At 39.4% G+C, this 27,509-nt stretch overlaps 1 protein-coding gene across 12 annotated transcripts in view; it reads left to right on the forward strand.

Annotated features, from left to right (window-relative positions):
- Nucleotides 1-27,509, forward strand: part of dmd (dystrophin) — a 2,654,580-nt gene that overhangs the window by 854,559 nt on the left and 1,772,512 nt on the right. For all 12 annotated transcript variants that reach the window (XM_039745194.1, XM_039745193.1, XM_039745197.1 and 9 more), the window contains exon 10: nt 9,908-10,093. In XM_039745194.1, the coding sequence (XP_039601128.1) occupies nt 9,908-10,093 (186 nt within the window). The remainder of the gene's footprint in view (nt 1-9,907; nt 10,094-27,509) is intronic.

Consider the following 27,509-nt stretch of genomic DNA (forward strand, 5'->3'; position numbering starts at 1 on the left):
ATTGATGAAATAGCAAAAGAAATTGGTAACTGCATTGAGAAACTGATTTGAGATTGGAGGAGGCAAGATGATGTGAAAAAAAAAATTAAGTGTTTCATTTTTGAACGGGCATACAAGTCGGGGTCTGATTTTATGGTCGATTTTTCGGGATTCAAGATCCGATTAGATACGTGAATATATACGGTAGTTACTTTTACTACGTTTTATTGTTAAATTTATGGTCTCTGTGTTAAAACTGCTGACAAACCAATTCTTCCTCTTGGGACAATAAAAAAAGAAATTGAATTGGTCTACCATACTCTTTGTTGAATTGGGTACTGTGAACTCTGGCTTTCCTTCCTCATTCTAAAGACATGCATGTTGGGTTACTTTGTGGTCAAGTGCACTTTGTTCATTGGTGCTTTCTATCTTGAGCCCAATCCTGCTAAGATTGGCTGTAGCCTTCATGAGCCTGAACTGCTTTAAGGGGATCTGATATTTAATGAATGGATAGTTTTTCCTGTTTTTTTAGGTATTTAAAGGCATTCATTAGTATGAGACAAAGCATCCACATGACTCGAGGCATTTAAGGCTTGTTTTTTTCTTTGTTTTTTTTTCTGTTAATGTAAATCTGTTTATATTTTTCTGTATAACATGGAGACCTCTTTTGAACCTAGGCAACAACATTCAAAATAATCAAGATAATATTATTACCTGTTACTTTTATTATTTCCAACATTATTAAAAAAAAATTATTAGACCGTAATAAGTAAAATACGGGTGGCTTATTATTGTGGTGACACAGTGGTTCAGGCAGTAGGGATTCCCATATATCAAGCATCCTGTGTTTAATTTCTTTACCTGGTCATTGTCTGGGTGGATCTTCCATGTTTTCTCTAAGTTCTCTAGTTTTTCTTCCCAAATTCCCAAACACAGGTTAATTAGCGATACCAAATGTGTCCCTTGGATGAGTGTATACTATACATGGACTTGTGTTCTTCTCAGAGCTGTTTTATGGTAGGGATAGGGATACGGGTACGGATAGGCTCCAGCCCCTTAAAATCCTGAATTGGATTACGCAGTTTTGAAAATATATTATTGCAATGGGGCTGAACAAGTTACATCAGCCGGGAATAAGTCACCAAAGTATGAGTTGGCATTACATCACCAATGGCAGGAGTGCCTGTAAAAATGGCAGCTCTGCAAAGTTGCACGTCTTTCTATATTTGTGTGGCTTAAAGCTCGTGGTCCTTTTATGGGTTAGCATTTACATCTCACAGTGTCACAATTATTATGCATGTTTCTGTCCTAAAATATTAAAAACAACATTCAATTTAATCTTGTTTGTGTCACATCATTAAAGTGTCTTACATAAAAACAAAATCAATTCAATATTTCAATGTTAATGTGTATCCTTGGCTGTTGTGTGGTATGATGCCATAATGCTGATACATTTTGACATCAGGTATGCCTGGAGACTTACTAGTACCAGCACTGTCCCACACCTGTTGTTTCTTCATTAGCATAAGTAATTTTTGGAAACTGCCTTCTACTCCCGCCACAGTTGGTTCTTGCTTTGTGTCTAATGCTGATGGCTCCTGTTGTTGTAAGATAAGATTAAGTGACTTAAGAAGAGGAACTGGTGGATTTCAGGGAACAGAGATCTTTTTTTTTTGTACTTCTCTTTTTGACAATCAATAAAAACTTCTAGCAGTAATGATGATTATGGTGTACCCATGATTACCAATGTCTGGTTGTCATAAATATTGGGAACAACTGACAGGTTCAGAAATTTAAAGTAGGCAGGCAATATTTGATGATGTTCATTGAAATGTTGACCCTTTTGTGCCTTTAGCTACTGCTACTTTTATCTGTGACTCCACTGGCAATGTAGTATTAACCCCCAGTCAGTTTTGATGAAACCTACTGCATTTCAGTGCAATATTACACATTGATCATTGACATTTTTTCCTCATTTAAAATTGGAGCAGTGCACAGTTAATGTTTAAAATTAATACTGTATGGCTCACTCAAAGTCATCGTGAAGCATTTTGTTATCATTTGAAATGACAGTGTAGCTTATTTGAGAAGTACTTTAAATTAAAGTTCAAATCCTGACCCTTATTATTATAGTATGTGACATTGGATTTGTTTCAACTTGCCTGTGCTTAAGCTTGAAGCATTTTTGAATTATTTGATGGTACTGTTTATCTATTTTTGACCCTGTATAAATGTTGATCTTCAGAGTTTAGTTATTATAAAATAAAGAGAACTAACTCATATACAACATTTCTATATGTGCAGGGAACTGCTGATTATGTGGACTGCAGGGTCATTCTGACTCAAGATTCACATCTTGGTAATATCCTCTCAATTCCCTCCAATTGAATATTCACAATAGACTGACTGTTTTACTGCTTCACAGCACTTCCATTCAAAATGTTTCCTGAGTAGGGTGACTTCTGTGTGAACATTTCATATTGTCTTTGTGTTGACATGATTCTCCTCCCTTGATACAAAGCATCTGTTACGGTGATGAGTTATTATGAATTGCATGAGTGAAAGGTACAGAAAATACATAAATCAGTGAATGATTTCTTTGCAAGTTATGATGATTCTTTTCCATGAAATAGAAAATCCATTTAATTGCTTTGTATTAGTATTAGTATAATGTTTATAGAATTACAGTATTTCAAGCTCAAGTTTATTGTCACATGTACAGAGTATTGAAAAACCCACCACTATCTTGTGCCATGACTTGTAAGCATTACTAGTCAAACATGCTATTTATTTATTCTTATTTTGAAAACTCTGGATTATTCCTTTCCCAAAAGTAATTTGTTCAAGTTAAAGAAAGAGACCAAAAACAAATAAAAAATAGTGCAGAAAGTAGTGCAAAAAGCAAAAGCTCATATTAAATCCAATAGGGAGACTATCCATCCATCCATCCATTATCCGCCCCGCTATATCCTAACTATAGGGTCACGGAGGTCTGCTGGAGCCATTTCCAGCCAACAGAGGGCGCAAGGCAGGAAACAAACCCTTGGCAGGGCGCCAGCCCACCGCAGTATATATATATATATATTGTGGGGTACAGCCTGAACACAGACAGGTAGACATGATGTTTTTACACCACACACGTTTATTTACACTATAATATTTACAAAGGTGAGCACAACCCAGTGCCGCAGCACCAATCACCCCTTTAAGTCCAGGCCTTCACACTATGCCTTTCACTGTCTCTGGTCCGCTTCCACTCCTCTCCTCCGAGCTCTATCCTCTTCCACCCGACTCCAGCCATTGTATGGACGGAGGCGGCCCCTTTTATACATGCCCGGATGGGCTCCAGGTGTTTCCCGACACTCCGCCGCGTACACTCCCCTGTGTGGCAGAAGTGCTGGCTGCGCACCTAGAAGCACTCCAGGTGTCCCCAGTCTTCTTCCCCCCAGCACTTCTTGGTGTGGCGGAAGAGCTGAGGTCCAGGGCTCCAAAGGCACCTGGGCACGCCCGGCAACCAAGGCGGTCGCCCCGACATGGTCTGGGAAAGGCGCAAGCCCTCCTCCGGTCCTCCTGGGCGTCCTGGCCGGGTCGCCATCCCAGCCATCTCTGAAAAAAAAATATATATATATATATATATATATATATGGGTGGCACGGTGGCGCAGTGGTGGCGCTGCTGCCTCGCCGTTAGGAGACCGGGTTCGCTTCCGGGTCCTCCCTGCGTGGAGTTTGCATGTTCTCCCGTGTCTGCGTGGGTTTCCTCCGGGCGCTCCGGTTTCCTCCCACAATCCAAAGACATGCAGGTCAGGTGGATTGGCGATTCTAAATTGGCCCTAGTGTGTGCTTGGTGTGTTTGTGTGTGTCCTGCGGTGGGTTGGTACCCTGCCCAAGATTGGTTCCTGCCCTGTGTTGGCTGGGATTGGCTCCAGCAGACCCCCGTGACCCTGTGTTCAGATTCAGCGGGTTGGAAAATGGATGGATGTACTGTATATGTATATGTATATATATATATATATATATATATATATAAAATCCTAAGCCTAAAAGTGCAACAATTTTATGTGATGTTTTTATGTGACATTTTTTGTCACGCTTTAAATCAGGCTTACTTTAAAACCTACATATATGTTTGGTATCATTCTTTTCAGAATTTATCGAATTTTAATGTGATGTTGTTAGATTTTCAGATTCTTAAATTATAAACAAAGAAATATCAAGAACTCACATTCCGCGAGACGAGAGTTCGTGCCAAGAGATTTAACCACGCCCAGGGCCGGAATTAAAAGACAAAGAGTAAGACAGCTGCTGTACAGGCCTTTAAATGTTCGTAGCACTGTGCGAGATGCAGATCACACAGCTGATTGAGCAAAGAGGAGGTAAAAACAACTGTATTTGTTCCCCATTGTATCACCATTTAAGAGGGGGTTTTGGAGGAGCGACCGCGTCTCCTTGGGGTGCGTTCAGCCCCCCTCTTCACAACGTGATTGGCAGACATCTGAAGTGACTGGCGCAGGGGGGAGCATGGGGAACCCCCTAGTGTGTGTGTGTGTGTGTGTATATATATATATATATATATATATATATATATATATATACAGTATTTGCTTGCCAACCCATGTGTTTGGTTAATCAGATATACAATTTTAAATATTGTTTTTCTTTGGAATTGTTTCAATTTCGTTATTTGCATTTTTACTTTAAAGCTTTTTGGGGACACATTGTGACAACGCAACATATAACTGCCCGTAAGTGACTATTGTTTCTGTTTCTCTAATAAATAATCTGACTTTTTCTAATGTTTGTCCCTGTGATTTATTGATTGTCATAGCAAAAGCTATTCTCACTGTAAACTGTAAACATTTTAATACGAATTGCATGTCACAATCTCCTTTGGTGTGTAATGTTATTCCCGGAATATATACATTACCTTTCTTTTTGCCTATTAAAATTAGCATCGCTTCTCCGTGCTCATCCATATACACCTGACCAAATTGTGTATTCTTTGAAATTCAACTTGTCGTTGCTTTAACTGTTCCGGGACCACAGATTCTCATAGCGTATAGTCCATTATTTGTGTAAATCCACATTTTGTGCATTGAATGATGTGAATGTGAAAAGACTTTGTTGTCTACTCTTTGCCTTTTATTCCTGACCTCGATTTGTCCTGCTATTTTTTCAATTACACCTGGTTTTGATGATTAATCACTTTTTGTTTGTGGTAATGCAATCTTTTCTATCTTTTCTTTGATATTGTAGTGACTGATGTGATAGTGTCACAAAAGTTTTACTTGAACAATCGCCAACTTCCTAACCCTAAACACAACTTTTTAGCACCCACTCCAGCCTCTCCTCCCCTGGGTCTCGCCCCCCCTTACCGCATCAGTCAATATCCCGCTATTAGTCTTCCGTGCTGTACTCCGCCGTCCCTCTATCGGACCGAACAGTCACTTAAAACCAAAAAGGCCTCAACCTGTCTAGGACACTACAATACTTTCGAATTTTACTGCTTTCATATTCTGTACCTTTCTCTGCATGTGCATCGCGCCATCATTTGTTTTCGAATTTCACTTCTTTCATAATCTCTTATCTGCCTTTTTTTCTCTCCAACGCCTTTGGGTCTCTATTCTCTGTATTGTCCTTATATGCTTTATATGTGCTGAGAGCACAGGATGTGTGTGTGTGCGCTATGTGCTTTTACACGACTGAATATTTTTGGAAGAGTGTGCTGTTATATGATATCTTTTGTAAGTAGGGCATGTCTTCAAGAATCTCATGTTCCACGTCCCCGCGAGACATCCCTGGGACAGTCTCTTGGCACAAAGTCTCATGTTTACAGTCCCCATGAGACGGTCCGTGGCAAGTCTCTTTTGTCTTGTGGGTCTTTTAAATGTCTTCCGAGAACTTCCGAGAAAATCACGTATCGTCGCCTTGCTTTTGCTTTCCAGGATTTTTTTTTTTTTTAATAATAGAGAGATATGCAACAAAAATCAACAAAAACACTAATTCCCATGTATTTTAAAAACTGAATTTTGACTGGAATGTATCTAGGACAGTATGTATCCACTAATAAAGGACATTTCAGTTTATCTTATTTAGGGGCAAAAACAATTGCCACAGTATAAAAAACTAAATATTCCAAAATCTTAGAAATGCTTTGACTGATTTGTTTGAAATTGGGCGATGTTACAGAAAAAAAACAACATGTATTTATATAGCATATTTTCATACAATCAATGTAGCGCAAAGTGTGGTACATGATGAAGAAAGAGAAAAAAGACAAAATAAATAAGAATTTAAATTAGGGAACACTAATTAACATAGAATAAAAGTAAGGTCCGATGGCCAGGGAGGACAAAAAAAAAAAACTTGGCTGGAGAAAAAAAATAAAATCTGCAGGGGTTCCAGGCCATGAGACCGCTCAGTCCCCTCTACCTAACATAAATGACCTCAATCAGTCCTCATGGTATTCAGGGTTCTCATGGAAGAACTTGATGATGAACTTCTGGCCTTTATTCCATCAATGTAAGGACATCACAGTGCTTTGATTAGGTGGTGGTGGTGCAGATGGCCACCACAGAAAACCAGAAAAAGAACAGAAGAGAAAGTAGGGGTTAGTACAGATTTTGGAGCCACCATTAATAATAATGATAATAAATTGAATATACAGAGCATCAGGACTAAACTAAGATGAAGCTATGAGAAAGCCATGTTAAAGTAATGTGTTTTCAGCAGTGTTTTAAAGTGCTCTACTGTATTAGCCTTGTGAATTCCTATTGGCGAGCTATTCCAGATTTTAGGTGCATAATAGTATAGGGCCGCTTTACCACTTCTTTTAAGTTTAGCTCAAGAAAATTAACTGAACTTTTTTTTTATTATTGCTCATAAACTTTTTATTTGTTGATATTAATACTATGGCAAGTAGGATATGCTAATGTGCCCCATACACATAGAAGGGGAGGTCTCCTAGACAGGAAGAAGAGACAGTATCATGTTTGACATGTTCAATGACCTGTGAAATGGAAGGAGAAAAGTTTGGTGAAGTTCAAGGGAGATTTGGTTAGCAAATATACTATAAGGCTTTAGTGACTGTGAGCTTAGGTGTTGCTCCACAGAAGCAAAAAGGGAGGGAGAGAGAAGTAGGGGAGGAAGTGCTGTCCTCTGGTCCCAGACATGCCATGAGTGACAGTGTCCCTTAGTCAGTTTAAACACTAACACAGCTCAGTTAACAGGTCCCACTTGACCAAAACAGGCATTGGGGGTGGGTGGACACTGAACATAGTTCATATTATTTCTTTACGCTTGTTCTTTTCTGCTTGCTTTTTTCTTGTTTTGAGCCTCATTCTTTCATAAATAGTTCTTCCATTGGTTTGCTACATTTGAGATCCCTGAGGCTTCTTTCATGTATCCACAAAGAGGTCACTACAATACTGCAGTGGGCTGGCACCCTGCCCGGGGTTTGTTTCCTGCCTTGCGCCCTGTGTTGGCTGGGATTGGCTCCAGCAGACCCTCGTGACCCTGTAGTTAGGATATAGCAGGTTGGATAATGGATGGATGGATGGGTCACTACAATACATTTACAAGACAAAACAAATCCTAAAAAAGTTCAATTCATTACATAGGCCATATATATGTGCAGCCTGTAAATGTTATTGCTATTTGTAATAAGTTGAAGTAGGACATGATTCAGCATTAGAACATTTTGTTTGCTTATGGTTTTTTGGAGTAAATGCATATTAATATAATTTAAAAAAACAAATTGCAAAAAAAAAGCGAAGCCATACAACTGACAAAAAAAGAAATGCTTGAATGAATGACTAAACAAATGAAAACTGCAAAAATATAATAACGATAATAATATATACACAAAATTTCCATTATTCCTACTGATTATCCATTTCAATTAAAAAAAATACAGTTTCCTGTAAAATTGAGTTTTGCAATGACTCTCAACAAAAACCAAAGTCAACCAGTAGAATAAATACAAATTTATATTTTGCATGTTCAAGATAAGATAAGTAGCTCCACAGGTGAAGCCATGCAACACAGCTATTGCCAACATGATAAGGAAGAGTGAGAGCAGTGGCACAAATGCAGATAAGTATGCACACCAAGTAAAAGCCTTCTCTAGTCTGAGCTTATTTCTCACAATTACAGACATCGTATTTAATTTGTATGGGTTTTTTCAGTGACTTCTAATAGCCATCTAAGATTCTTACCCTTTATCTTTAGATGGTTTAGAAAATCATTTGCTGTAGATCTTTGGTGGCACCGTAATAGTGTTATAGTATATGATCACTACTGGAGGGTATATATCGAAATCCAAGTCATATTATGTGCTATCATCTACTGTTAAATTCTGCTCTGTACTTCTACTTTACTATTACACTGTATTGACGACTACTTGAGTATACTCTGTGTATTGTGTTGTATTGACCCCCACTGCACGTCCAAATTACCTGGAAAGGGGTCTCTCTTTAAACTACCTTTCCCAAGGTTTCTTCCATTTTATCCCTACTAGGGTTTTTTTGGGAGTTTGTCTCCTTAGAGAGTCAAGACTGGGGAGCTGACAAAAGGCAGGGCCAGTTAAAGCCCATTACGGCACTTCTTGTGTGATTTTGAGCTATACAAAAATAAATTGTATTGTATTGTATTGTAAATATAAGCCATATGGTGCTATTGCTCACCTTCAGCCCAGACAGAAAATGTAAGGATGACTAGGCTGCCAACTACTGCATATTATTACCATGTACTGTACGTAAGTCTTCACAGTCTGTGTGGAGTGTGCATTTTTTTCAGTACTACAGTTACTTTACACATGATGGCCAATTCAAATTAAAGGTGAAGAGGGGTTGTGTTCACCCTTCATTTCATTTGCCTATCATTTAAGGTTGTGTTCATTTTTCACGAATTAGGTTTCTATTGCCTGCAATCAAATAACAGAATAACTGGTCTCTGAAATTGTTTTCCTAATTGGCACGCAATAATAAATGCATAGGATGTACCATGGAAACACCTTTTTATATTATTTTCAATTGTTTGTTGTTGTTGGCAAGCGAGGCAAGCCAAGAGATTTAACCACGCCCGGGGCTGGAAATAAAAGACAAAGAGAAGGACAGCTGCTTTGCAGGCCTTTAAATGTTCGTAGCACTGTGCGAGATGCAGATCACACAGCTGATTGAGCAAAGAAGAGGTAAAAAATAAAACAGTTTTTGCTCCCCATTGTATCACCGTTTAAGAGGGGGTTTTGGAGGAGCAACCGCGTCTCCTTGGGGTGCGTGAGGGGGGCTCGTGAGTGAGTGGAACAAGTTTTAAGGATGGTATATTTAATTACCTAGACATATTGCACATAATAAGCTTTTTTATGCTATATGTGATACTTACTGATTCTTTTAGATGAAGGCAGGCATTTCTTTTTTTTCCAAGTACTTTAATTTTGTACTTCCTCAGTAGTACACATGTTGACTACAGAATCAGTCAGCTTCCAAGGAACAATATACATGCATTATTCTCACTTTGTACAAGTGAAAATCTGGGAGTGGTAGCAGCAGACCTAACCCTTATAAGACTTTCTACTGCAGCACAGGTGGATGCTTGAATATAAAGTAAGAAGCAGTAGAATAAATTGTATCAAAGCAGTGCCAAGCACAAATATGATTAGACAAACATCAGTCATTATTCATGGGACTGGAAGTTCTAATACAAAGGAACATTAGGTTTTGCTTGGAGGCTTTTGTTTCCCGTGAGCCTTCTTAATTCGTGGGATGCAAAGCTCCAGCGGTCTTGCCCTCTTGCTGCTGTGAAAATTATTAGATGGCGTGTGCATTCCATTAAAGGTATCTCATGATATTGATTAGTTAATGTAGCGAGACAAACTGAACAGTCAGTGATTACTGAACACCTACTCACTTTTCCTTTTTCACTCCTTGCAGCCTGAAGGCCTGGGAGACGACACAGTTGGCAGCCTGTTGATGGAGCCAGAAGTTCATCTGGACAGTTACCAGAGTGCCTTGGAAGAAGTGTTAACGTGGCTGCTGTCAGCCGAGGACACATTGCACTCACAGAAGGAAATATCTCGTGATGTAGAAGAGGTCAAAGAGCAGTTTCATACCCATGAGGTAAGTATTTGTTTTTTTTTTAATGTTAAGATCTCTATTATTTTACATATCAATATCTCTACAGTTTGTGCAGCTGATTTATGCAACCAGCTTACACTATATATGTGCTTCCTCCTGTTATGACTTTTGCAGTGTGTGAACACTAGCATGCTTAGCAATAGAGGTCAAATAAATGACAGACCATAGAACAAAAGTAAAAAGCATTTTGTATTCAAGGCATCTAGTTTATACAGTAGGCATCCTGTTTTATGGGTACAGAGCATATTTATCAGTGAAAGAAAGATTTATTAAAGCAATTAGCCTGTTGATTCCAATTGTTACATGAAAGCTATACTTTGTTTGACTATGAAATAAAGCTTCATTATTTAACATATTAAAATGCTTTAATATTGCTTTATTATTTGTTATTGTTTACAATTATGCTAAGTTTTAGAAAATACATGTGTTGTTCCAATTTAATCCACTTTGAGCTTTTACACATAAAGTAGTAAATAAAATGTAAAAACAACCTATTTTGGCAGAATCAGGTTTAAGATAAGAGCCAACCCTGGATGAATGCCAGTCCTTTGCAGGATACACTCACACATAAAGGGCCAGTTTAGAGTCATCAATTAATGTCAAATACATGTGGCAGGAAAACCAAATTACCTGGCAGAAAAACACCCAGACGTTGGGAGAAATACATAGTCAGCCCAGACTTTGACCATGCCAAATTCAGAATTCAAAGCCAATCTTCTGGGGCTATGAATCACTGTTCCTAACCATTATACCATAATGCTACATTAAAGCAATATTGTCCTTCCTTTATTACCAACTGCTTTAATAGTTGCATGTGTGTGCGTGTGACTACTGCATCTCTGGGCTCCTCTCCAGGGCTGTTTCCTGCCATGCGCTGCCAGGAAAGGCATAGTCTCCACCCTGTCACCCAGAAGTGGAAGAAGCTAAGATGAACATGTATGAATGCACTTAGTTTATTCCAGATATGAAAAGCAGGAATACATAAATAAATACACTAAATCTTTGTAAAGCATCTGCACAGAAGACAAGGAAATATGTATGACTTTGAAAATAATTTCAAAATTAAAGGTCTGGTGGTTGAGCACCTACTCTTAAGTACACAACAATAAATTGTTTACTTGTTGTTTCACTGTAATATATATATGCAATGTGTGTGTTTTATATATATATATATATATATATATATATATATATATATATATATATATATATATATATATATATATATATATATATATATATATATATAAAAAAAGTGTTAAGGACAATGTGTGAAAAGCAGGTATTATATAGAATGCCCAGGAAAACAACAGAATGAGTGATGTTCTTAGGCAAAGCATGAAATGTCTCTGTTACTGTAATATACACTATACTTTCCGTAGGTATTGTATATAATACTTAGGCATTATGAACCATGACTTGCTGTTTTGCCTTTTGGTAATTGCATTGAACGCCTAGGAAATGTTTGAAGTTTTAATTGTTTCATATTTTGGTGTCCCTTTTAGGCATTTTATAGACATTTTCTACACAATGCCTGATTTTTACAAATTGACAGTAACATATATATATATATATATTAGTGACATTTGGACATTACAGTGTTAGGATGATGCTTTGACAGGACAGCAACTGAGCTTGAGCTTACCTTTCTTTTGCTGACACTAAATGGCTAAAGTAATTACCCACATTACTCACAAAACCACCTAGGCCAAACATAATGAAACAACTAGTATTTAATACAAGTTAAAAGTTACCGACTTCGACCTCAACTCAAAAAAGAATCATCTGACAGAGAAAAGTAACACAATAAAGCAATCAAATTATTCTGATATTGAAGACAGATACTAAGAAGGACTGTTATTGCAAGTTTAATAATGGCTAGCAAGTTTTTGAAAAAATGAAGTAGAACCAAATATTTCAGAAAATAACACTCCTTCATAATAAGGAGTCCAGGGTCAGCTCTGTCCTTATAGATATCTCCCAGTGACTGCTTATTTTTCCCTTGGTAAACAGGTCAGTCAAACAATTCTGTTGTTCATGTAGTACAAACAGTAGACGTATGACCAAAAGAAACAATATATAAAGCTGATCCTTTCAAGTAAGAACAGAAGCACTCATGAATGAATAAATGGGCCTGTCTTTCCTGAGCAGAATAATAATAGGAGACCTCTGTTTAAACAAAAAACTGGTTGTGCAAAAGGTGCTTCTTCTCTGTGCTTTTTGTTTTCACAAAATAACTGTACACCCATAGTTACTGATGTGCTCACTGTAATCTCAAAAAAGACCATTCTTTTAAATTAAATTAGTGGTACAGGTAGCATAAACATCAAAAGTCCAGAGTTTCTGTAAAATTGCATTGGACTTCCAAAATATCTTCACTTCAGACAGAAATGATAAGATAATGAAAAATGAAATAAGGCAAACTTTTCATTACAAAAACTCTATAGACACCTTGTTTTCACATTACAAACTGATTATCCACTGCCACTGGAGCACATGAAATTCAGCGTATTTTGAATTCAAAACTGTAGCCTTGCTTATACCAAGCTTTGAACTTGTGTCACTGGGGAACCCAAGACTTCTGCCTAAGGTTGAAGTAATTGGCCAGGATTCTTTGTGGAAGAAAACTGATAACCACTAATTGAATTTTCTATAGCACTAGTTTTTATAATTATAAGTCTTTTCAGAGTTCCCTTTTTTTTAAATTAGATGGCTCTTTTTATTGTTGTCTGAAAAAAATGGAACAGTCAGGAGATATATTGTATAATTTGACATAAAGCAAGCATGCTTTAATATGCATCACCACTATGAATATTTGTGTGTGTTTAGTTTCTTTGAAAACTGATTGAAGATGTTATTTTTAGTTCAAAATGTGTGTTCTACTGTGTGTATTTGTAGATTAATTAAAGTCACAGATTTCTTAAATGAGAATGGACAGATGTGGAGGTTGCATCACTTACCCAAATCAAGTAGTACTAGTTCTCAGATGAAAACGTTTTGGATGAAGGAGACATCAGTAGTAAAGCTAAGGAGAGAATTATTAATGGAACTGCATTAATGTCCAGGGGATAAGCTACGGTTATCATAAGAGACGAGAATCACAAGACAGTTATTTATTCGTTTCTGGTAGCAATAATGATCAAAGGCACTATACAACTCAAAAATGACTAATTTATTCCTTTTTTTGCTTTTGCTGTCTTTAAATCTTTTGAAAATAGGAAATCCAAGATATGTTTTGTGAAATATATTCGATAAAGATGTATTTGTAGAAAGTATATAAAAACAACAGCAGTAACTGATGTTTTAAAAGCATACTCTAACAAAAATGTATGATCTTTTAACATGTTTCTTATGCCATGTGGTTTACAGTGATGGATGAAAAAAAAAATGTATCTCATATTTTCTTGGGAAATACAGATGACAATGTTTTTGCAATAGAATAGGAGCCTATAATAGCCAATGCTGGAAAACAGCAAAGAATATCAAAAATGTTTAAGAAAAAACTTGTCACATAGTCCATATATCAAATAATCCAGGCATATGTTCAGAATGTGTAAGACATTTGCATCTTCTGCTAAAATATTGTTAAATAAATCCCTCTAGAAAACGAAGATAGTCTACAAATGGGGTCACCCTACATGGGGTCATGCTATTAATTGAAGGCCTGCCTCTCTCTTTCATTCATTGAGTCTGAGTCTAAGGCAGTGGGCTAAGCTTGTATGGAGGCAAGATAAAAACTAGTGCACTAACAAAAGTATTAGAGATCAAGTTTTCAAGAAAAAAAAGTTGGAAACAGAGACCAAAAAGCAGATAGAAGTATGTGGTAGATAAAGATATGCTGGAGACTGAATTGAATATGGAGATTGCTTGAAACAGAATGTGATAGAAATGAAATCTAAACCTCTGCTGTGACAGCTTCAGGTAAGACAGAAACTAGAAGGAAAGAACAAGAAGGTAATGCTACCTACAGGCCATATTTTAGTTAAATTTTCTTGTTTTCAGATTTGAAGCTTGCTTCAGGTTTTTTTTAAGTTAACTATAAATGGCAGATCACTCGCCACAGTCAGATTCATCTTCAATGTCCTTGTATTTTCAGTAAGTGTCATACATGTTTTTCTTGACAGTGATGACCCTTCAGATCCGTCATAATGTCTGTGAATGACCCCCCTCATCATTAAATCATTGAATCTCTAGCATGTATCATATTTTGCACTAATCACCAGTTCTCCTGAAAACCAATAATTACTAATCAAAGGTTTTTGTACAAATAAACTCTTCGTTAAGATAGTATTGATTTGCTGCAGCAGCAACAAAACTGTCCCAATGTCACCCTGATCTGATCCTGTTCAGCTATTGTGGCGGTTACCAAGATGTGTTAGCATCTTGGGGTGGAGGCGAGTTGTGGAAATGCAAACCATGCAAGAATATATAGTACTTTAACAAAACCAGCTTTATTCAACTTGAAACAGGAACAGTACGGTTATTTATTGTATTGGGATCTACCACTCTCTTATACACAGACACAGCAATCAGACAGGATCATGGCCAAGTACTACTGGTCCCTGCATTTATAATGTTCCTTGTATCACCCATTGGCGACAGGCACTTATAGCGTGAACACGATCGGTTCAGATTTGCTATTGCTGAGAGCTGCCACAGTGCTAGGAGACTGTGGTTGACCTGGCAACTGATAGGCTGTCTTGCACAGACAAGGTGATCGTGATTCGGGATGCTCTTCGCCGTGTCAACCCATTGGAGGGAGTCCCTAAAGAGTTTAGAAACCTTACAATATACACTCACCTAAAGGATTATTAGGAACACCTGTTCAATTTCTCATTAATGCAATTATCTAATCAACCAATCACATGGCAGTTGCTTCAATGCATTTATGGGTGTGGTCCTGGTCAAGACAATCTCCTGAACTCCAAACTGAATGTCAGAATGGGAAAGAAAGGTGATTTAAGCAATTTTGAGCGTGGCATGGTTGTTGGTGCCGGACGGGCCGGTCTGAGTATTTCACAATCTGCTCAGTTACTGGGATTTTCACGCACAACCATTTCTAGGGTTTACAAAGAATGGTGTGAATAGGTAAAAACATGATTCAAGCTGATTGAAGAGCAACATTGACTGAAATAACCACTCGTTACAACCGAGGTATGCAGCAAAGCATTTGTGAAGCCACAACACGCACAACCTTGAGGCGGATGGGCTACAACAGCAGAAGACCCCACCGGGTACCACTCATCTCCACTACAAATGGGAAAAAGGCTACAATTTGCACGAGCTCACCAAAATTGGACAGTTGAAGCCTGGAAAAATGTTGCCTGGTCTGATGAGTCTCGATTTCTGTTGAGACATTCAAATGGTAGAGTCAGAATTTGGCGTAAACAGAATGAGAACATGGATCCATCATGCCTTGTTACCACTGTGCAGGCTGGTGGTGGTGGTGTAATGGGGTGGGGGATGTTTTCTTGGCACACATTAGGCCCCTTAGTGCCAATTGGGCATTGTTTAAATGCCACGGGCTACTTGAGCATTGTTTCTGACCATGTCCATCCCTTCATGACCACCATGTACCCATCCTCTGATGGCTACTTCCAGCAGGATAATGCACCATGTCACAAAGCTTGAATCATTTCAAATTGGTTTCTTGAACATGTCAATGAGTTCACTGTACTAAAATGGCCCCCACAGTCACCAGATCTCAACCCAATAGAGCATCTTTGGGATGTGGTGGAACGGGAGCTTCGTGCCCTGGATGTGCATCCCACAAATCTCCATCAACTGCAAGATGCTATCCTATCAATATGGGCCAACATTTCTAAAGAATGCTTTCAGCACCTTGTTGAATCAATGCCACGTAGAATTTAGGCAGTTCTGAAGGCGAAAAGGGGTCAAACACCGTATTAGTATGGTGTTCCTAATAATCCTTTAGGTGAGTGTATTTGTGACCATGCTGACCTCCCATGCTGGTTGTATTCACACTGGACCACTGTTTCCGAATGGAGCTGTATTCTTTTTGCACAGTTTAATTATATGTTTGCATCAAAAAATAAAATTAAGTTATTAACATCCATGAAAAGCTACATTTAGGTTTCTAGAATCAGCTGTTTTCTTCATAAAAGAGTGATGGTTCAACTATCACATTAAAATTTAATTAGTTTTTACTTTTTGCAATATAGTCTGTTTGCTTAACTGTGTGTAATTCACATTATTGTGAATCCATATATTTTCCTAGCATCTATGTGGTAAGGTTATGTGCTACTGAGTTTGCTGTAACTTGTTATCAAATATCCACATTTGCTTCTATGCAGAATTTAAACCTTCCTTACTAAATTGATAACATATGCTGCTCATTGGCCCGTTACGATTCTAAGTTAAATCTCATTAACGCTAATATTCCCCTGTGTAAATGGAGGTTCAACACCACTGCTCTAATTTCAAATAGAATGCAACCTTCTTAGTTATGCAGACCATTTGTAATGTTGTCAGCTCAGGTTCAGAGCCTCATAGGCACTTTGTGACTCTTCACATTAATTTAGGCCCAGATATATAGGGTTACGCTGCTTGTTAGAAATCTAAAATAAAAGAAGTTGAAAGATTTTTCATTGCACCACTGCATTTGATATGTCTTGTGTGGTTTACAGTTTTCGGTCTAAAAATGCTACTGAATATTTTGACCACTTTGTGTGTAAGTTAAGTGGAAAGTAACAACAACGTGGAATTTAATGAAGGACAAACTGAAACTTTTCATGAAGCTGCATTTTTATAACTTTTGATAAAGTGAACATGATAGAAAGCAGAAAAGTTTGCTTCCTGAACTGGGTACTAATAAATATTGACACAATAACTTAACCATTAACACTTTATTTTACACCCTTATATTGAAATGTGATGGCAGTGTAATTATGCATTGTTATCACATACCTATTTTTATAAAGTGGGTAAGTGCGAAATTAGATGTGAACTAATGATGAAGATATGTTCTTACCCATACCGATACTACAGTAATAATTCAGAATTTAATTCATTAATAATACAGGCAGTCCCTGGGTTACGTACGAGATAGGGACTGTAGGTTTGTACTTAAGTTAAATTTGGAACAGGTACATTATTTTAATAAATGCTATTGTTGACTGACTGTAACCAAGTGCTCTGCCAATGAATGATGGAGTTTCACCTCTCTCTGACCTTTTAATTATTTCTACTTTTTTTTCAATGTCGATGGTTTTTCTCTTCTTTACTGTATCACCAGCACTTGCATCAGATTTGTGTTTCAGAGACATTCTTGAAGGGTGAAGACAAAAGGTTAAGATGAGCTCTTCTGTACAGCACTGTACACGCTATCACAGCAGGAAGGCATCCATCGTCAACACGTCTGATGTACTGACAAGAGACAACTTCCTGCTAAGTGCATAACAGTACAAGCAGGCTTGCTATTGAGAATGAATAGGGGTAGCGACGGGCGGTTCATCACCAACCCACCTCACAGTCACCTCCAATACAGTATGCTGCCGGCAGTGTCGGCCCACTGAGAACGAACACAGTGCGGGCAAAGGCAGGTAGTGATTCGCCCCCATTCAATAGGCAGCCATCCGATGCACGCTACAATGCTACCCCCCGCTGCCCTGTTCACCCTTAGTGGCCTCCATTCAGCCACAACTGGGTCACCGCTTGCACCATCACCAGCCGCCCACCGAGAATACACGGGGCAGCCGTGTGTGGTGGGCAGGCAGTGAAATCGCTTGCCGCCGGGAGCTGCCCAAGGGACACTACACTGCACGAGCAGCAAAATCAACCCCCTCCAGCCTCCGTCCAGCCACCTCTTGCAGTGTCCCCAGGCCGAAGATGACGGAGCAGCAGTTACTGAGATGCATGTGTCACAGCTGTGGCCCCGTTCGTATGTCATAGGTCGGATGTCCGTAACCTGGGGAATACCTGTGTTGTACTTGCATATATAAATGCTAATGTAGCAATAGCTCCTTAAAAACATAAGTACCTTCCCAGGGTGGATTATAACTAAAGTTTTGAGCCAAATAGTTCTACCTGGCCATTACAGCTGAAATAAAACAGCATTTGAATGAGCCTGTGAATTGACCTGAGACTAGCCTTAATTTAGCAGCACCACTTAACCTTCCCATTATGCTTGAAAATAAAAATTTCACCTTTAAGTTACAGGTTAAATTGTCCCACAGAGTTTACTTATTGTTTAAAACAGGCAGGATTCACGTTATAATAGCTAATCATTTACTATAAATTTTCAGAATATTTAGACAAATGAAACACAAGAACACATAGAAGATACAATACTGTATAATTAACAAATAGTTAATAACATTTTTTTCCTTCTCAGATAACACTGTTTAATTGATGTAATGCCAAGACATTTTTTGTACTTTTATAGTTTCAGTTACTTTAGATATGATGTTACATTTACATTTCCCTCCACCCAATGAGCACAGAATAAGGGTGTGCTTTCTGCAGATTGATTTCCTATACTGTATACACAAGGTGTTGTCTTCTTGAGAGCGGCAGACCTGGCATCTTTTTTGCTTATTGCCATTACATGTGCAGCACTGGATCCATTTCTTCTGGATTCCCTCCGGGTCTGGAAACACCAGCTTGTACTTTCATTACAATTGTGGTGGTATGGTTCTCCTGCAGAGTTTTGGACTTATAAATGCTTTGCCTAGCTCCTCCAGAAATACCCTGACATTGATGCAGTTTGCCCTTATTCCACTGCTGGTTAATAATCTCAGTCCACAGGATATATGGTTTTTAGGGAGACACTTAAAAAATACTGAAGAAATAACCAAGGATTTCTGTCAGTCATGCACTGGCAGTCCTATATGGATGAAACTTTGTTTTAATTGTCAGCCTCTCCTTTAGTGGAACTGTAGTCTAGGATTGTTTGTGGCTTCATTTCCAATCATTCACTTAAATATACATCTTTGTGCATTGTGTTTAATTATAAGAACATTCTTGTGTTTCTTTGGGCAATATGAAACAGCGATTGTATCTTCAGAGAAGGCAAATTTTGAGGTAATGAAAAGTTCTTTCTTGCATTTTCATAAGCTCACTTGGAAGTTCAGGCTTGTCTTGTTCTACAGTATTTGTTCCTAACATGGGCAGCTTTCTCTCCTGTAGTTCATCCCCAAACTGGTAAGATGTGAAGAAGTTGTCACATGATAAAGTAAAACCTTAAGACTTTTACTTATATCCTGCACCACCTGCATCCTCTGGTTTACCAGAGTAAATTTCCATTTTCCATCACATATTCTGCAAGCTTGTTGGGCATGTACTGTTGGAATGGACAACTTTATTTGAATGGAAGAATGCATACATTCACTGTAACATAATGAACAGGGGCCACAATTATAGAACTTTGCTGGGTTTTCGAGCATGAAAATACACATTCTCCAAATAACAGGAAAATGTGTGTGACATAAAAAATCATATTTATAAAACCTGGTGTTTTCACATTTTTATTAAATTTACTGTTGATAAATAACAATTATCTTGTAAATGTAGGTTTGTGAATGTGCTTCAAACTCCATCCTGAAACAACAATTTTTGAGCCATGCTAATCAAACTTATACTTATGCAATTACAATGCTGCCGACCTTCAATAACTGGTAGAGAAGGCTCCCACATGACGTATCCAGTGGTGTGATGCAGAAGTACTTGTCTCTAAGAGGCACTCAAAAGGCCTTTATTTGGTGGCCTAAGCGCAGTGTACTAGCAACAAGTGCAAATATGTTGAATAGCAACATGTTACTACTGCCGTAAATGCCATTTAGCTCCAGCCACACCATGCCTGAAATAAAATAAAAAATAAAAAAAACGTCCAATCCGTGCCAATGAAAAAGATCGCTAGACAGTGGCAGAGTATGTTTGTAATAGTATGAGGAATAAACACATCTGTGCTCTCTGATTTCAAACTGTGAAATGGCATCTATAATTGGAAATGCTTTCTTATGTGGTATTATGCAAAAGAGGTCCTAATAATTGTCGGTTACATTTTGTCATCACATATGACTTGTATGTTAATAAAATGTTACTGCTTACAGTTAACAAAAGCAGCTTCTTTCTTGCTAGATGCCCTTATTTCAATGCAAGTGTATTAAAGTGCTCCGATTACATTAGGAAAACCAGATGCTGCTGCAAATTGCCTTTTTATGCTATGTAATAACTCTATCAGTTTGTTAAAGGCTTCCAGCAGAGCAGGCATGACAGAGTGAAGCTTGGCTGATATAGATATCCCTGACCTGTCAGCCATTTCCCTGAAAAGTGACAATACAGTAACAAAAAAAAAGAAAAATGTTCTTGTAGCAAAGTGTAAAATGTTATCTATAATTTTGTTTATATATATATTTTTTTGTTATGAACTTCCCCAAAAGCGTTGATCCCTGTAAACAGTTTATAGTAAACCAACAGTATAATCTGTTGTAGTACGGGCGTTAATTAGCGTCACACCTCACAACCTGTGAACACCACGTTTTTGGCTCTAACGCCAGAAGTGTCGTGGACGCTGTGTGGGCAGAGGGAAGAAGACGTATATGTGACGCTCTGTCTATTTCTTTTGTTTTGCAAAGGGGGTTTACTGAAGGAGGAAAATAAAAGCTCGTGTTCTAACTCAACGTGCCTACGTGATAATTATTTACACAACGCAGGAAAAAGCAGAGTCGAGTCGGTTACAGAAATGGTGCCGTGACCCGGATTCATCAGATCAGCTGCTGCCGATCGCCGGGGTCAAGCAAGTGCCGTGAAGATTAAGGCGTCCTCTCTTGTGAGCCGGAGGAGTCAGTTTATGTGAGAGCTAATGACGTTAAAAGAACACTTTATTGGTTATTGTAGTATTGTATTTGTTACGTTTTTTTACATATAGATATGATGTTAAGAATTGTTTAATTATATAGTAATATTTGTTCTGTAAATTGTGTATTTATAGTCAGTTATATACATATTTTCTTTTACTCTTCGTGTATTAACTATTGTGATATGGCTAGTGGGGGGCGTGGATTGAATTTTATAGATGTGACCCCAGTAGTAGGGAGGGGTCAAGGATTATTGCATGCAAAGGAGATTACAGGAGAGCAGGTTAGGCAGTCAATTTATAGAGAGCATTCGGACACCATGGAGGCAAGTGACATACCCTCTGTGAAGCCAAGGTTTTCAACTCCTACCGATAGTGTCCCTGATACTTTACAGCAGTTACGTGATATTATAGGGGAGCTAGGTGCCCAGATTGGTGATTCTGTTGCCAGTCGGTTATTGGCTAGTAGGATTTTTGACACGCCAGACAGTTTCATGACTCATCCTTCGGCTAGCCGACCTGATCCCCTGTCGAATACTCTCAATCTGTCCAAACTAAACGTTGTAGTAAAGCCAGACAGGAAGGAACCACCAGTGTTCAGAGGAGATGAATCAGACAAACACACAGTGCAAGAGTGGATAGATATTATGGAAGTTTATCTACGAAATAAGGGAGTCTCTGTCCCAGAACAAGCGGACGAGGTGCTGAGCTATCTCTTGGGGAGGGCAAGAAATATTGTCAAAGTTGGATTGAAGAGTAGTATGACCCTAAATAGTGTTTTGCACCCCGAAGTAATATATGAAATATTGAGGAGATATTTTAGCGAGAATCCGGAGTCTTGCTCCCCAGTAGCAGACTTTTATGCCACACAGCCAAATGATGATGAGAGTCCCGTAGATTATTGGGTTCGGCTGAACACTGCTGCTGAGCGGGCTGATAAACACTTGAGGAAGAAAGGTGCAAAGATGGAACACATGTCTACAGAGATTGCTATGATATTCATAAGAAATTGCCCAGATTCTGATCTTGCCAGTGTTTTTAAATGTAAACCGATTAGTAAATGGTCAGCTCCAGAGGTTCAGGAGGCTATTGATGAGCATCAGAGGGAGCACTGGGCAAGGAAGAAACCTATTAAGACGAGCAAGGTTGGTAGGACACCAGCGGCTGTTACTGCTGTTAATAATTTTGCAGTAGAGAAATGTGATTATGGAGCGACAAGCATGCCGGAAGTCGTCAGACAGATGAAGGTAGATGTGCACAATAATCAAGAGGTGGGAGCATTGGAGCGAGTTCTAGACATGTTTGAGAAAGTTTTGGCACGGACAGCCATTTCTCCTCCGCAGCCAACTCAGTGGGTGGCTCGGGCTTCCTGTAAAATATGTGGTGATAAGACACACCATACACGTGAACATTGCATGAGAGAAAGAAGGTGTTTTGTTTGTTTGGAGACTGGTCACCAAAAGAGGGACTGTACAAAAGTACATCCGCATACTGTTCATCCAGATGCTCAGGTGACCGACCAGGGAAACTAAATTGCTCGAATTTGGGGGGGCAGAGTGCGAGCTTACTAAGTCAGACCCTCAATCTTGAAGAAGATTTGGCTTCCATTTACGAGGAGAGTAGCAGGTTGGCTCCTAAGGGAGGTCTGGTCATATGCCAGAATGTGCATAAATTGGAGAAAGCAGACAGTCTGTTCTACACGGATGTGAAAGTAAATAGTCGAGTTCCGTTATTGGCCTTACTGGATACTGGTTCGATGGCATGCACGATGAGTGAGGATGCAGAAAGGAAGCTTGCAGAAGGAAGTTTGTTGCCAGAGGTTGTTCAGACACCAACAGATGTTGTCTTAGTGGGATGTGGTGGGATACAGGTGCGTCCGAAGTGCGTTTATGAATTGGAGCTTAACGTCTATGACCAAGTCATGAGTGTCCCTGTCTTGGTGGTGCCCGGTCAACGTGACCAGTTAATACTGGGTACTAATGTAATAAAGCATCTGTCGAGTCAGTTCAAACAATATCCACATTATTGGAAAGTAATGAACACTCCTGACTCCGCCAATGAAGCTAATATTGAACAGTTTTTGAGCATGCTGTCTGGCATAACCAGATGGAGAGGTGACAAAATTCCGGATGTGATAGGAACTGCAAAGTTAACCAGTGCTGTGACGCTAATGCCCAGTAAGGAGCATATAGTGTGGGGAAGGCTCTCTCCGCATGTACCCATTTCCAGTGGAAGTGCTATACTGATAGAACCACCAAAATGTCAGTCACACTGTAAAACCATCTTAGTAGGAAGAGTAGTAGCTTCAATGAGTGGTGATCGATGGGTCCCAGTGAAGATTGAGAACTTGAGTGACAAGCCTGTGATGCTCAGAAAAAATACAAGGATTGCTGATGTATCACCATGCGTGGCACTGGAAGATTTTGACCAGAGGCTGAGTTGTGACACTGCTAAGGTGCTAGGGGCTAAAACACAAGACGTTTTGAGTAATGCAGTCAGTACTGCTAGTACCTCTTTACCTTCCAGTTTGCAAGATGAGTTGAACAGCCTAGGAATGGATGGTATCGATGTAAATGCATGTGAGGTATCGACTTATTGGAAGAGTCAATTGGTAAACCTTGTGAAGAGGTATGAACACATATTTTCCAAGGATAAGTTGGACTGTGGCAAGGCCAAAGACTTTGTTCATCGCATTTTTCTGACAGATAGCCGTCCTTTCCGGTTACCCTATCGTCGTGTTCCCCCAGGGCAGTATCAGAAGTTAAGGGAGGTCCTGTCTGAAATGGAAGAGAAAGACATCATTCAGAAGTCTTCTAGTGAGTGGGCTTCCCCTCTCGTTCTAGTTTGGAAAAAGAATGGCGATTTGCGTGTCTGTGTTGACTACCGGTGGTTGAATGCACGCACAGTAAAAGATGCACATCCTGTTCCGCACCAGGCTGATTGTTTAGCTGCCCTGGGAGGTAATGCCGTGTTTAGTACAATTGATTTGACATCTGGGTTTTATAATATTCCAATGCATGAGGAGGATAAGAAATTAACTGCTTTTACAACTCCAGTGGGTCTCCACGAATTCAACAGAATGCCTCAAGGTTTGTGTAACAGTCCAGCCAGTTTCATGCGTCTGATGGTGAATATTTTTGGTGACCAGAATTTTTTGACATTGTTGTGTTACCTTGATGATGTGCTGATTTTTGCTCCCAGTGAAGCAGAAGCCATCAAAAGACTTGAAATGATTTTTAGTAGGCTAAGTGAGCACGGCCTAAAATTGGCCCCGAGAAAATGTCATTTCCTTCGGCGTAGTATTAGGTTTTTAGGCCACGTTGTCAGTGAAAATGGAGTTGCCACTGACCCACAAAAGGTGCAAGCTATTGCTGCTCTGACTGAATCAGACCTTATGTCAGAAGACGGGGCCACCCCTTCAGCGAAGAAAATAAAATCCTTTCTTGGCATGGTAATGTACTACCAGAGGTTCATACAAAATTGCTCCAGTGTAGCTAAGCCACTTTTTGCTTTGACAGCAATGTTAACCGTTAAAAAGGGTAAATTTAGGGGCGCAGCTGTTTTTAGGAAACTTAGCCGAAGTGATTGGACTCCAGAGCATAGCATAGTTTAGTGGTCTCAAGGATGCCCTGCTGAATTCAGTAGTGTTGGCTCACCCTGATTTTAGCCGCCCCTTTATTCTCTCAACTGATGCTTCACTTGATGGATTGGGAGCAGTACTTTCTCAGGTTTCTGAGGGGGGAAGTAAGGCGTCCCATTGCTTTTGCAAGTAAAGCATTGACTTGTCGCAGATGAAATATCCCCCATCGATTGGAATTTTTAGCATTGAAATGGGCAGTCTGTGATAAATTTAGTCATTGGCTTAAGGGTCATCCTTTTACTGTATGGACAGATAACAACCCATTGACATATATTCTCACCAAACCCAAGCTAGATGCCTGTGAACAACGTTGGGTGTCCAAGTTAGCGCCATATAATTTTGGCATTCAGTATATTCCAGGCCCCAAGAATGTAGTTGCAGATGCTCTGAGTAGACAACCATTTGTAAAAGCCAGAGTCGGTCAGAGGCTTCTGACTGAACCTTATGGGGCTCTGATCGATGAAGCACAACTGGTTGAAGATAGTACCGTACAGAATGTCTTCCATCTGAGCCAACCGTCAACAAATACGACAAGTGGAGTCTGTTTCGGAAGAGAGACACTGTTCCCTTAGTAACGAGGAAGTCGCAGCAGTGCTAGATGGTCAGGTTGAGTGGGATGAAGGAACAAGAGGGAGAGCATCCTCTTGGCTTGTCCAAGATGTTCAGCAGTTGATCCCACCAGGACAGTGTGCTCTGCCTGTATTCTCTCTGAAGGAACTCCAGGATAGACAGCAGGAAGATAATGTTTTATCAAGGGTTTTTTATTATGTGGCCCGGGAAAGAAGACCATCCAGGAGAGAGAGTGAAGGAGATGTTTGAAGTTCAGAAGGTATTAAGACAGTGGGAAAAACTCAAGTTGCTAGATGGGATATTGTATAGAGTGATTAAACATCCTTTGACTGGAAAGAGACTTCATCAGTATGTTGTCCCCACCTCACTGGTGAAACAAGCTCTGCAGGGAGTGCACGATGAAGCTGGACATCAAGGACAATATAGAACCCTGTACCTGACAAGACAGAGATTTTTTTGGGCAAATATGGAGCGTGATGTCAGGGAGTATGTTAGGTCCTGCAAGCGCTGCGTAGTAAGCAAGACACCAGAACCCGAGGGTAGAGCCCCTCTAGAAAGCATCAAAACCGCAAGCCCTTTAGAATTAGTTTGTATAGATTTTTGGTCAGCAGAAGATTCACATGGGAAGTCAATGGATGTTTTGGTTGTTACTGATCACTTTACGAAGATGGCCCATGCGTTCCTGTGCCGTGATCAGTCGGCTAAGCAGGTTGCCCGTCAGCTCTGGGACAGGTACTTTTGTGTTTATGGTTTTCCCGAAAGAATCCATTCCGATCAGGGAGCCAATTTTGAAAGTCAGTTGATCCAGGAACTACTGTCAGTGTCTGGTGTAAAAAAGTCCAGGACCACTGCCTATCACCCTATGGGAAATGGAAGTGCAGAACATTTTAATAGAACACTGGGAAATATGATCAGAACCTTGCCTCCAAGAGCAAAGCAGAATTGGCCTCAGATGTTGCAGACGTTAACCTTTGTATACAACTGCACTGCACATGAGACAACAGGCTATGCACCCTTCTACTTAATGTTTGGTAGAGTGCCAAGGCTACCTGTTGATGTGATGTTTCACAATGTCGGACGGGACTGCAATCTCATTGATTATGACAAGTATGTATTGAAAATGAGAGACGATCTGAAAGAAGCAATAGCTACTGCTCAGACCAATGCCAGCATAGGTCAACAGCGCCAGGCCGAGAATTATGACAGAAAAGTGAGGGGTCACGAGATTGTCGAAGGAGATCGCGTCCTACTGGCGAACAAGAGTGAACGAGGGCGTGGAAAATTAGTAGATAGATGGGAGTCTATTCCATATGTCGTGATTAAAAAAAATCCAAGGTGTCATACTTATCGGATTAAAAATATTAGTAGTGGACGAGAGAAGGTTGTGCACCGGAATCTTCTATTACTTGCTAACTTTCTGCCATTGGAGACTGAGGACGATGACCATCAATCCTCATTTGCTGAGTCAGCTGAATCTAGCTGTGGGTCTGAAGATGAGATGCTGGCAAATACTTTAGAGGGGAGGACCAAAGTGAATTCAGTCGACAGAACGGCACATTGGGTATTGAGCGCCTCTGATTCTAACGAGCCACCTAATGATTCTTATAGTGTTGAAGAAGAGATCAATATCCAGACAGATGAGAAGAAGGACGAGATCGTGGACCATGGTCGGATAGGTGGACAGGTGTTGGACGGGTTGGACCAGAGATCGGTGAATGGCTTAGACAATGTCAGTGGATGTTCAGTTGCTGAAAGTTCAATTGGAAACAATGCAGTGTCAAGAATTAAAACTAGGGTGGGTAGAGTAGTGAAACCGGTTAATCGGTTAATTCAGAATATGTCTCAAGAAATTGTGCCATTTAAAAAGCGTTCTGTTACTGGTTTTGTTAAATCATTATTGTTGTAATTCAGATGTTAGTGTTGATGGTAACCTTTGGAAAAAATAAATAATTAAATGCTGCTTTAGTGATAGATGATAATGCTACGAGTATTGTTAAGTTGAGAAGGAATGTTGTCAAATAGATGAGAGGGTGTATGGGGCACCCCCAGTGCGAGTGTACTTGAGAAGGATTGCGCAACCTTCTTTAGTCACTTTCCCAGTGTAGTGGGTAACACATATGTTGTATGCTGTGGATATATTGAGGTAGTCAGCTGTTAATGCCTGACTATTTTGGTGAAGTTCAGGGAGGAGCATGTAGCAAAGTGTAAAATGTTATCTATAATTTTGTTTATATATATATTTTTTTGTTATGAACTTCCCCAAAAGCGTTGATCCCTGTAAACAGTTTATAGTAAACCAACAGTATAATCTGTTGTAGTACGGGCGTTAATTAGCATCACACCTCACAACCTGTGAACACCACATTTTTGGC

This window comes from Polypterus senegalus, chromosome 2 (assembly GCF_016835505.1).
Source record: "Polypterus senegalus isolate Bchr_013 chromosome 2, ASM1683550v1, whole genome shotgun sequence".
NCBI lineage: Eukaryota > Metazoa > Chordata > Cladistia > Polypteriformes > Polypteridae > Polypterus > Polypterus senegalus.